Consider the following 13,474-nt stretch of genomic DNA (forward strand, 5'->3'; position numbering starts at 1 on the left):
TATATTAAAATGTATAGGTTAAAGCTAAATGCCTTTAAATAAATATCTAAAATAAATATTATATAAATGGTTAAATTACGTTGAAGTAGTAACAGTTCAACAAAATCCAAGGAAAAATGCCAACACTTTAACTGATGAATATTTATGTTATTTGTATATATTTTAAAGAAAAAATTTTAATTTTTCAACTTATTAAAATATTTTGTTAATATTATATTAAATTAATTTTAACACAATTAAATTTGTATGAATATATTTGATTGATACATTATGTACATTATGTATTAAGAATCAATTAATTTTAAGAATGCCACAGATATATTATAAAACAATTAAAAATTAAATGAGACAAGTTTCTGCAAGGATGGAGAAAATAACTAAAAAAGATGTATCCAGGGTAAGAGTAGCATTATTAGTTCAAACTATATATTTGTAGTGGACCCACTTCCAGAAACAGATGTTTTAAATTACCATCATGATTCTATAAATGTAACCAATATTTAACTTAATCAACTATATATTATTATTATTATTATTATTATTTAACAGTTAATCATACATAATAATATTAAACATTTTAACTACTGTCAAAAATTTAAATCTAAATTAAAAAAAAAAAAAATTATAATTTGGTAATCAATATTAATGTCTACTATAGAATAATACAAATTAATACAACTACTATAATTAAGGTATACTTAAATTACAACTATCACAACCTGAAAATATTACAATAATATTATGATTTACATGATATTTACAGTTGCGTATAAAACAATGATAAATAACAAAAACAGAGTTTATAAATTTATAATGTAAAAAAGTTACTATGATAATGGCGATACATTTAAAAACAGATAATGAAACAAATCTAAAATTTAAAACAATAAGCGTAGTTTGTGTTTAAAATACTGAGTATAAATTAAAATTAGAAACATGTTTAAAACATTAAATATTAACAAAAAAATAATTGTAATTACAAAACATTGCTCAAAGATTTATAACATATTTTAAACTATTTATTGAATTGGTTCAATTTACCATCTACCCAATATCTGAATTGTACAAATGATTTTAACTAATAAACTATATCAGTGGAGAATTTAAATAGCAAATGGAGTTTAAAATTAAGATAGGTTCTTTAAAATATGTTTAGTTATAAAATGAGAAATTATTAAATAATACAAGTATTTATTTTAAGTGGCTAAATGATAGAAAATAATAAAATGGTTAATATGTTTGAATTTCTCTATCAGAATAAAATATAACAGGACATAAAACTTTGTTATGAGTTCATTAGAAAATAAAAACCTACAAAAATCTTATTTAGATAAATATATACATGTTTAACTTTTATCTTTTTTTTTATTACATACAAAATTATCTAAAATAAATTTAATTAATTATAAAATTATAATACACATTAAATTAGACCAGTACCAATAAATGGTAAGATATATATTATGCCAATAAAAATAGGAAAAATAATAGTATACAAAAACTCAATTAATAATTAATATACACAAAATTGAACAAAGCAATGATATGCGTTATAAAAAAAAGTATTTACAAACACCATTGCATTATTTGTAAGCATTTAAAAAGTTACTAAAATTAAAGTTTACTTGATTATATTTATTTGTGTTGACTAAATTAATAAAAAAAATAAAATAAAATAGTAATTTAGTATTTAGCATAAAATGTATACAATTTAGGAAGTACTTGAAATAAAAAATTTTATTTTATTTTAAGGAATAACGGAAACAGATAAATCACAATCATAATAGAAAGAGTACAAACTATAATGAAATATTAAAGTTTCGATAAATAAAATCTGAAAATGTACATCATTAATTTTTTCCAATAAATAGAAAAACCTTAGAAATATTTGGATTTATAGGATGCAGTATTTTTTTTTTTTATAATTAAAAAAAATATATTCTATTAAATATTCCAAATTAAATTTAGTTAATTTACTAAAAACATACTGTTATATTATACATATTTAAACTTTGTCATGTTCTCTATCGGTCTCTCTAGTATATTGTTATTTTAGTTAGTATTTGTTAAAAGTTTTATTTATTTAAAATATCTTTAATTTATTAACAGTTTTAATTAAATAAAATTATAAATATTTAATTTTAATTTGTCCTAAGTTGATAACCAGCCTTAAATAATCGATATTTTGTGTTGATAGTCGATTATTCAAATCTTCAATCTAAGTATTCATATGTAGCAGAAACACTCTAAAAAATAAAACATAATAATATATAATGTATAATTCCTTACAATTCCTAATAATAATATTTTACCTCTAATTCAGGTGTATTTTCATTTAAATGTGATATATGACATGATCTGCATAATAAGTGAGAATCTAATGGATAACATCTTTTATCAGGCTCATCCGTTAATTGCATTCCACATTCCTAAAAGTTAAAATCCGTATAAGTTTTTAAATTATTTAAACAAATTATTTTTGTAAAATATTGACCTCGCAAATAAAGCAATCAACGTGAAAATCTTTATCCATTGATACAACTCTTACAGTTTCCTCAGTACCCTTAAACAAAAAAATATTAACATAAAATATACTACCGTTTGATAAAAGTTAAATCTAATAATAATTACTTCAACTGGTGTAATTCCTTTTCCACATGACGCACACTTAGGAGCATATTTCCTGTAATTAAAATACGTAAATCAATTTTTATTTATTAAAGAAAATGTTATTAATGATAAATTGTATCGCAAGCTATTAACAAAGATTTGTCTAACAAAATAAAGAAAATGAGTGAATAACTGACCCAGTAAATTAACTATAATAAATATATAATAAGCTAGGACTATTTTCAGTTTTTGGCTAGATATTGAGGCGAATAATTAAAATTGATTAAATCTAATTAAATTTTATTGATCAAAATTATAGTCAATAATCAATTGCTTTCTAGTGGAAATATCAATTAAATGTTTCACTATACAATGAACCACACTAAACTATTAAAGTTAGTTTATAATGTTTCCACAATGTTGGTGCATAATTCTAACATATATATATCTAATATATGTATATATTTTAGATTCTGAACGGAGTGATGAATGTATTGATTTTACAATGTGTGTTTTTTTTTCATTTTTATTTTTTTTTTGTGTCTGTCAAAACTTTTTGGAGTAGTAATAATGCTTCGATTTTTTACTTCAGCCCCTCTTTGAAAAGGAAAATCATCTAGTTAGTACTTTGGGGGGTCAAAAGTAAAAAATTTCCAATAGTTTTCAAAAGCGTCGGGAGAAACCCTGAAAAAATTACGGAAAAACGGTTATTTTTACGCATAACCACTTTTTGACAAAATCGATTTTTTGATTTTGCTATAACTCAAAAACAAATCATTGTAAATACTTGAAATTTTCACCAAATGTTTATATTAGCGTTATATATTTACGATTAAATTTTCAAAATATTTAGAATTTTTTTAAGCTACTTATAGACAATTGAAATTTTTGACTTTTTTTTCTTAAAATGCAGATAAAAAAAATTAGGCTATCCAAAAAATCTTTAAAATTTAATACAAGGTTTATTATAAGTTGAACTTATCGTAGTAAAAAAAATCAAAAATCGTTAGTCACAATTTTTGTTTATAAGCATTTAAAGTTTAAATATTTACGAAATATATCAAAATCGCGAAAATTTGCAAGGAATTTTGAAGTTGAAAATTCATAAAATTTTTGTGATTTATACTTAAGGTTCAAAAATCAAATACAAGGTTATTTATAAGTTTTCCTTTAAGTAATTGTAAAAAAAAATTCCAGCGTCAATATAGAAAACATTTTATGAGCGTATGAAATTTAATTTTTTCGAAATCGCGTAAAATAACGACATATTACAATTTAAATATAGGTAATAATATGATATATCCTGCTAATTACCATTTACTGACAAATCATCTCCGTTCAGAATCGTTTTTCGTATACAATATCAGTCGTTGCATTCAAATTTAACACATCCATTATAGTGACCTACTTTCCATCACTACTATACAGCAGAGCAATACCCACTTGCCCACTTTTTTTTAATGGAGTTTCAATAGATTTTAAATTAAACTAGATACTATAAAAAGTATAGGGTGTGGCTGTAGGTTGTGATTAATAATATTTATAATTAAATAGATTAATTTAACATTAACTGATGTATGATACCCTTTAAAATAAATAAGTTCAGTTAAAATATAGGCGATGACTAAGCTATTGTGCTAACCTATGGTAATCAGCAACACAGTAAATTTTATTATCAATATCCACTGTAAATGGTATTCCATCCAAACAACCATTGCACACGCAGCATCGAAAACAACCAGGATGAAATGACTTTCCCATAGCTTGTAAAATCATTTCCATTATTAAATGTCCACATATCGAACATTTCTCAGCAGTTTGTTGAAAACCTATATACTAAATAAAGAACAAGAAACACCAAATTACATTATTTAATGTCAAGAAAAAAATTGAAAATATGTTATACCATATTTTTAACAAATTTAAATATAACAATATCTTTTATCTTAACAAAATAGTAAATACACACATAAACAAACACATTTATAATTTAAAATTATTACCATATAATCTTCTTCACAGTATACTCTTCCATAAACATTATAAAAAGCTTTACCCCGAAGTGCACGACCACAAGCACAACATATGAAACAATTTGTATGATACAAGTTTCCCATTGCTTGACAAGCCTGGCCAGCACCAGTCACTTTATTACCACAAGTATGGCATATTCCTAAATAAAATAATGTAAAATTAATAAAATTATTTTTTTATTAAGTTACAAATTATAAGACAAACCAAAATATTCTCCACCAACAGCAACTTCTTGAGTTTCCATCTGTTCTTCTAACTGCCTAGTTAGTTCTTCAATTTTCTTTTCTGCTTCTGTTGGTCCCTAAAATAAAAATTAAATTTTAAATCAAATGAAAAAGTTTAATAAAACATTATAAGTTTTATAAATTTAATAATTAAAAAAATTATATTTCTACAATGGTAGTTTAAATTTTCTATTATTGAATTATAATAATTAAAAAAGAAATTTAAGATGTTCTGCCTTTCATAAAATCAAAAATTTAAACAACCATAAATATTTACTTATAACTATATAATATTAATAAGATTACCATTGGTCGAGGTGGTGTAACATTATATGGAAGAAGGTTTTTAGCTGGTTGTTTAATTTTAATAGGTAGAGGAGGTGTTGGTGAAGTCCGTGTTAATTTATTATTATGTATTGGTGACTCCTGTTGATATGCTGATGCTGTTTGAAAAATTTTAGGCATGGAATTATGTTGTTTTTGAGATCTAGATTCGGCAAGTGCTGGTTGCCCTACTACACACATTTGTGATGCTACTGATGTTGATTTTGGCGATACTGGATCTTGAGAATAGCTTACATTATTAGCAGAATTATATGATCTCATGCTATGAGGATTTGTTTGTGACGCATATTCTGACAACGCTTTTATTGCTTGTGGAACTATAGTAGGTATTGGTTTTATGTATGGAGTAGCATGTTGAGCAGGATATCGACTAATATGATCAATAGATTGTGTAGGTACTTGTGGACCGGGTTTAGCAGGCTCATAACAATTTGAATTTTTATTAGTATCAGATAAAGTTTCATAAACTGGCGGTGCTTCATAAGGTGGGACTTCTTTTCCCATAGGTGGAATGTATTTGGGGTAGCTGACTGGAACTTGAGGTTGGGCTTTACGGTAATTTGATTCATATAGTGCTGAAGAACCTTCACAAGAAACTATGCTAGTTCTGGGACTGGAATGTCTAGAGTCCTGAGATCCGCCACTGGAATGTGAACCTGGTCTAGGTCTTTGATGGTAATATGTAGGAGTTTGAGTTGATGAACGACCACCATTATAAAAATCAACATTCTCATATAATGGTGAAGATTTCAATTCATGACTAATAGATCCGATACTAGCACGAGGACTTGGTGAATCTCGATTTCCTATTGATGTGCAGTAAGGTGGTGGACTTGATAATGAAGGTTTTAATGTCATATTGCTTCTAGGATATTTACTTTGATCGATATTGGAATGTGAATACAGATTATTAGTACCGTTCATACTGTCTATAGAATTATTACTTTGTAATCTATCTGTTGAGTTAGAGTAATCCATTGATTTGAATGGAAATAATTTGGAATGTGTTGGAGATTTTGGATGATCACTAACTTTTAAATTTGATACACAATTTAATATGTAATTATTAATATCTTGATCAGTCAGCACAGCTGGTTTAATCGAGTTCATTGAATCTGAAACTCTATTGTTCATAATGTTTGATTCTGTTTTAACTAAAATTTTTCCATAACCAATGTTTGATAATAATTTTTCATTCTTTTTTTCTGGACTTGTGTTATCATGTGCACTTGGTGAATAATTGTTTTTCTGACGTTTGTCCATAATAATTTCACTAAAAAAAAAAAGAAAAATATATATCAATATAATAACTGGTGATTTAAATTTATAGAAGCCATAGCTCAATACAAAGTTTATATCATATAAACTAAAAACAATTATATGTAAGTATAAGACATGTAAAAATGAAAGCCTTTGATGTTTAAAATCATTGTTAGCCTATACAATTCTTCATAGATCATTTTTAATAGAATAAAAGCAATGGCCACAAATTGAAATATATGATAATTTAAAAAAAAAACATTCATTGTTTAAAATGTAATGCTAAAATAGATAAGAAATGTGCAAAAATATTAAAAATGCAAACAATTTTTTTAATTTCTAGAGTACTAGTTGTTGGTTAGCAATGTTAATTGTAGAACTGAAAATGTTTTTATGAGGTATTATTTATTATAAAATACAACTATTAATTTATGATTGTGTTCAAAGAATGAAAAATATGGAGATTATTTATTTTTACATGACAAATTTAATAGCTTCATAACTACTCAGTGGGTATATTTATTTGTTTTACATTTCATTTAAGAGGACGCCATACCCGCATGTGTTGTCTCTGTCTTACTAACGTACATCTTAAAAAATTTTCGTTCAACAGAATACATTTTATGATGTTAGCTTTACTATTAGAGTAAATTTACCTATTATCAAATTTAAAGGTAAGAATATTCTAGACAATGGCATATGCTTTTATTGATATTATCATTTTAAAGTGAGTTATGAACATTTTAAAGTTGTAATATTTTACATAACTCACTTTAAAATAATAATATCAATAAAAGCATGTCATTGCCTAGATAATATTCTTACCTTTAAATTTGATAATAGGTTCATTTACTCTAATATTAAAGCTAACATCACAAAATGTATTCTGCTGAACGAAAATTTTTTAAGATGTACGTTAGTAAGACAGAGACAACACATGCGGGTATGGCGTCCTCTTAACAGAGACATCTTTCATAACCTTATATGTAGTGTATAAAATGATTTTTTTATTGATTTTACCAGAATCAGATAAAATATTGTTAAATTTTGTTTTTTACTTTAAGTTTTCCATTTTTGAATTTATAATAAATATTAAAGAAAATAGATTTACAAAATATTATGAGTACTGAAAATAGTACACATAAAAAATAATTTGAAAAAAGGTACTATAAAAGTAACATAAATAATATCTATAAGTTAAAAATATACTGGTGCATGCAACTAAAATAATCAAATAATATAAATGTAATGTAAACTGTATGTACACAGGCATGTCTCACTTTTAACTTACTGAATGTAGTTGTAGTAGAATATTGCAGATAGTACTATATCTAACGCCTTTAAGATTACAATATTTTCTACTTTGTGTTCTCCCAAAAAGAATAAATAACAATAATGTATAGTTTGTTAAATAATTATCAATACCCACTAGAAACTAATATTATCTTGATCAATGAAATATTTTACCATAATAGATATACTAGGAAATTATTTGATAAAAGAAACATTTGTGATAATTGTATTAATTTAAACAAATATTTTAAGTATTTATTCTGGTAATTACTATATATAATACCAATTTAAAAATAATAACTCATTTTTAGATAAAAAACATAATAAAAATAATAATAATATACATAGTACTATTTAATGACATAATTATTTTTTTTATTTAAGATTAATAAATAAAAGTCAATGATTAGTTATTTACATTTTATATTATTTTCTTATTTAATAAAATATCTATTTAACTACTGAAATAAATATTAACAGAAAGGTTGGGATGTATTACGCCCAAATATATGATATTTATGTGTTATACTGGAATATTTAACTCTGGAACTATACAGTTTACACCTATTCATAATATAAACTGATTTTTTAAATTAATAAATAGTATGTACCTAATATTAATTAATTACTATAGTCTAAATTAAGTATTGATGATTTGTTTAATTTACATGAATATAAATTAAAGACTGAAATTTTTCATAAGGTGATAATCAACTCCTGGGGCTTTTTAATCTTTAGCTAAAACTAAGCATCAAGATTTAGCAAATGAAGCAAAGAAACTTCCAGCATCTATAGGACAACTAGAAATAATATTTTTAATTGTTATTAAATCGAAATCAACTAATCATAATAAATAATTATGCTCAAAATTATATTAATTGTAGAAGATAATAATAAATTATAGGACTTAAAATTTCTTACTGCATGATTCTGTTAACCGTATATTTGAAATTAAGAACCCGTGTATATACCTGTTTTCTTAATGTGTACAAGGATACACATATATTAATCATGTGTAAATATAATTATACAGGTTTTTCTTATTTATAAGTGTATTTAGAAAATATAAAATCTAATTTATAATAAACAAAACATTTTTTATAATGATTTATCAATACTGTTGAATTTATCCTACAACAAAATTATTCATTGTTATTTGTTACTTGTTAGCTTTGTTTTAACAGTGTAGTTTTATCAGCATAGTGACAGTTGACACTGCTGATAGTTATTATTCTCTAAGTTTTCAAAGTGTGAATTGGTATCAACTGTTTTTATAATATGTCAAAATCAAAAAATTGGGTATAGCAGTATGTGCGATAAAGATGATCTAAACAAATTTGGATGTTTTAGTGGAAGTACAAAATCATTGAGTCAACATTTGAAATATGTACATAATGTGTGGCCATCAAATTTTCAATCAACATGGTACCATTATTTTTTATCATTGGCATATTTGCTTTGATAAAACAATAATAATGTACATTAATTGATATGCTCTAGTATTTTACATTAATTAGTTTTAAAATATTAGTTTTTTAAGTTGGACAAAACATAATTATTTGTCTTTCTAATCTTTTCTAATCTAAAAATATTACTATACATTATGTACATTTTATAATATTCATTAATATATTTTATGGAACTTTAGAATGTTTAGTATAGTAATTTTAGGAACATTAGAATAAAATTTATTATACATTTTTTCAGAAATTAGAATTTATTATTTCAATTTTGATTTAAGTATCCAATTTCATCAGTTTCCAACACAAGTGGAAAGTCCAGTTAATGATAATAATTTAAATGTTGAACATACAATGTTGATGCGTAGTCTAAAACGTAAAAGACATTGTAATATATAAAATATTGAAACATCTAAATATTTTAAGCACACATCAGTTGTTAATGAACAGAACTAATTCATAAATCATCAGCAAAATTAATAGCAATAAAGTAATTACTTATTTCATTTTATTCAAGCATAAGATTCTCAAAATATATGGCTGTCGTTGAACCCAATTACAAAGTTTGTAAGCAAGAAGCAATAAAATTTCAAATAAAAAATCTGAAAAAAATGTTGAAACAAAAATAAAGGACAATTTAAGACAGACTTTAAGTATTGTCTGTGCAACTAATAGCTGGTCTTCATCATCTTGAGATTTGTATATTATTGTAACAGCATTATTTTGCAATGAAAAGCATTGACCAGTGTCAAATCTCAGACCAAAATTAAATAAAATAATTGAAAAACATTTATCATTACTTGATACTATTTTAAGCAAATATTAATACCAGAAATTAAAAATGGCTTTAATCTCGAATGCACTTCATTTAAGAAGCTTAAGCAAAATATCTTCTCTTCTCGATCCAAAGTGCAAGGATTTAGACCACGAGTTAATTGAGTTAAGAGATACAATTAGTTCAGACTTTTAGAGTTGCAAAATATACTTAAAACAACACATCCATAAGTATTAAGTTCCAAAGACTACCATGAGTTTCTCTATGGCAGCGGTTCCCAAACTTTTTCCTATCGCGGCACATTATTATTAGTTATTATGAGTCATGGCACACTTTAAATAAATAATATCTACTTATCAAATAATACGTAGGTAACATTTGATTTAAAAATTAATCATCTAATAATTTTAAAAGAAACAATGAAAAAGTACTTCCCATCTTTGCCTATTAACGAATATGATTGGCCTGATTGGGTGCGCAATCATTTTGCAGTAACATCAAATGTAATATCATATCTACAGAATTAGTTGAACAAGAACAACTTTTAGAACTTCAATCTGATCGTTTATTGAAATTAAAATGTATTTAATGAACTTAAACAGTTCCAGTTTTGGAGTCTTATTAAAACATAGTATCCGATAATTACAGAAATTTCAATAATTATATTATTACCATTTTCTACAATAATCTACAAAAAAATCTGTGAACTTAGATTTTCTGCACTAACTAATATTAGAAATAAAAAACGTTAACTACTTTTATCAGTTGAACAAGAAATGCTGATGTGTTAATTGCCTTCCCTCCTACAATTGAACTATTATGCAAACAACAACAAGCACACATTTTACACTAAAATTTATTATTATATCTCTTTTTTGTAATTTTAAAGTTCATTTTTATATTAATTATATTTAAGTATTTTGAAACAAATCATTATATTTTTTTATAAAAAATGTTCAAGTTATCGCGGCAGACCTTTCAAATTTCACGGCACACCCTTTGGGATACACTGCTCTATGGTGATGAAATGATTAAAGTAAATTATCAAAAAGTGCAATTACAAGGTTATCTAGCAGAATCTCAACTTAGATTTGACTTAGATCCATTTGAAGGGAAGGGGGAATAAAAAAACAACAAAGTTTCCAATCATTGCTGACTGTACAAAAAAAAACTTAGAAATACCGGTGACATTTGTCAGTTTTGAAATATTTTTTTCGACTTCTGGAAACTGTTACACCAAAAAGGAACCGCTTGTTGGCAAAAGATGTAAACATGTTAGTTTTTCTGTATCAATATAGAAATTTAATTGGTTAAAATATTTATTCATTTACGTTACCTATGTATAAAAATTATTACCTACTTATTTTAGAATTTAGAACACAATTTGTTAGATTGTTGATTATTTAAAATGTATTATGTTATCGTGTTATCTAAAACAGTAACCAAGGTAATTTACTTTAAAAAAAATATTAGTTATTAATTTACTATTATTGTTTGTATTGTATTTTATTGCAGCTATTTGATTATATTATTATTATAGTTAAGTCCATTTCTACAGTACATATAATGTTCGTATTAATATATTTTAATTTTTAAAGTATTTGTGTCATTAAATACACATTTATTTCATAATTCAAGATCATCTGTGTATTTAACAATATGTGAAATACTAAGGCCTAATAAATAATAATTATTAATTACCAAACATGGAAAGTTTTTTTTTTAAATTTAGTAAAAGCACTTTTGTTTGTTATTACTTTATGAGTAATAATTTCTATATGATTTTACAATAAATTATAATATTATGTGATACGAAATGCACTATTGAATTTTGTTTAAAACATTATGGTTAAAATTAAAAATCTGTTTGTTCTAAACCGTTTATGGTATGTATAATGTGGTATACAATGCATAAACCTTTATACATAATTAACTTCTTTAGTTTAAACATTTACTTTTGAGTTCTTACTTGTAATTTAACCAATTTAATCATAAAATATCTAAAAAGATATATTATATTACATTTGAGAAAATAAAATTATTTTTGATACTTAAGCATAAAATAAGTGCTTGCCTGCTTATAGTTAATATTTATATAATAAGCAAATGTGAATAGATAAATAGGACCCAACTTAACTTACTTTAACATATATTAAACTATATAATTTTAAGTATTCCAAATAGAATGAGTTTACAGTTCAATTAAATTATATGAAAAATTAAGCAATAATATTTACATAATAAATTTGTAGATAATTATATGATACTGTAAACACACTCATTATCGATTTTTCTCTGGTTAATACATTTGTCACATATGTATGATATAGTGAAATTAATCACATATAACATAAAAATTGATTGGTAATAAGAAAGTTAATGTGTTTTAAATATTTTTAAATATTCAACAAAAAATGAAAAGGTATTTAAATCAATAACACAATATAGTGAGTAATAAGTAAGGAGAATAACTTGTTCTGTTTACTCAATAATTATAAACTAGCTACCAAACTATTTAAGTGAGTGGTATTGACAACAATTATAAATCCAAATGTGTACTATATACACAAATTAGTTAATTATTACAACATTTTGACAGAATAAATAATTATTCCAAGTCATAAATAACAGTTGTTGAATCGTCATTGAGAAAATATATAATTAATAGCGTTGACAAAGGAACCAAATTGAAAGTGACAAACACTAACCTAATGTTGTCATAACACTGTTGTTTTGATATTGTAAAATGGAGTACCTAGCACGGATATATATATATTGTATTTCGCTGTAGTGTACAGACAAACTCTTGGACGACTACGATAACAGTATGCTACTACATAGTGACAGCGTCCAGCCAACAAACTAATTTAAAATAGGACGCGCCGATGTCTAGCAACTGCAATTGCAGGTAACCGTTACCTGAGGGTCTCAAGACGACATTTGGCGACGGTCCGTCGACATTGATCCTGCGGCGGTGAACCGAAGCATAACCGCTGACGAGACTCGGACAAGTCGGGCAAGGACTGCGGCGACTAAACAGCTGTCGGATCGTCGTGTGTTGCGACGAAAACAGAGACGCGTATTACTCTGATGATACTTCGGCGGTTGCGACTGCTGTGGCGGCGTCGGGCCAACGGATGCTGTACGGGACGAGTAAACCTCGGCGGCGCCGGGCGACAATGACGACGCTGCGAGACGAATAATAATAATATTAACAAGTAACAACGTGAACACCGAGAAGTGCGCGGGCGCGTGCGTGCGTGTGATATGATATTATAATCACGAAACGGCCTCGCGGCTCGCGGCGCACGGCGGTTCGTAGGTGGCTGGAGCGAACAGTGTTGTGTGGCGGTGGTGGTAGTGGTGGAGGCACGCCGTGTCCACTTCGGGAGCCGGTCCACAGCGGGTCGGAGGAGTGGGTGGAGGGTAAACTCTCTGTTGCGGGCGACGAAGGTCGGAGGGGCCGCGCGCAG

The 13,474-nt window shown here is 25.9% G+C and overlaps 1 protein-coding gene across 1 annotated transcript; it reads right to left on the bottom strand.

Moving 5' to 3' along the window:
• Nucleotides 1–236: 236 nt before the first annotated feature.
• LOC132926320 (Wilms tumor protein 1-interacting protein) lies at nt 237–13,260 on the bottom strand. The gene is made up of 9 exons (XM_060990668.1): nt 12,921–13,260; nt 5,175–6,486; nt 4,849–4,945; nt 4,614–4,783; nt 4,253–4,446; nt 2,632–2,683; nt 2,495–2,563; nt 2,313–2,429; nt 237–2,246 (listed from the first exon to the last, which is right to left on the bottom strand). The coding sequence occupies exons 2-9, from the start codon at nt 6,474–6,476 to the stop codon at nt 2,214–2,216; spliced, it is 2,034 nt and encodes a 677-aa protein (XP_060846651.1). The 5' UTR covers nt 6,477–6,486; nt 12,921–13,260; the 3' UTR covers nt 237–2,213.
• Nucleotides 13,261–13,474: the final 214 nt, after the last annotated feature.

The sequence above is a fragment of the Rhopalosiphum padi genome, chromosome 3 (genome assembly GCF_020882245.1).
Source record: "Rhopalosiphum padi isolate XX-2018 chromosome 3, ASM2088224v1, whole genome shotgun sequence".
Classification (NCBI taxonomy): domain Eukaryota; kingdom Metazoa; phylum Arthropoda; class Insecta; order Hemiptera; family Aphididae; genus Rhopalosiphum; species Rhopalosiphum padi.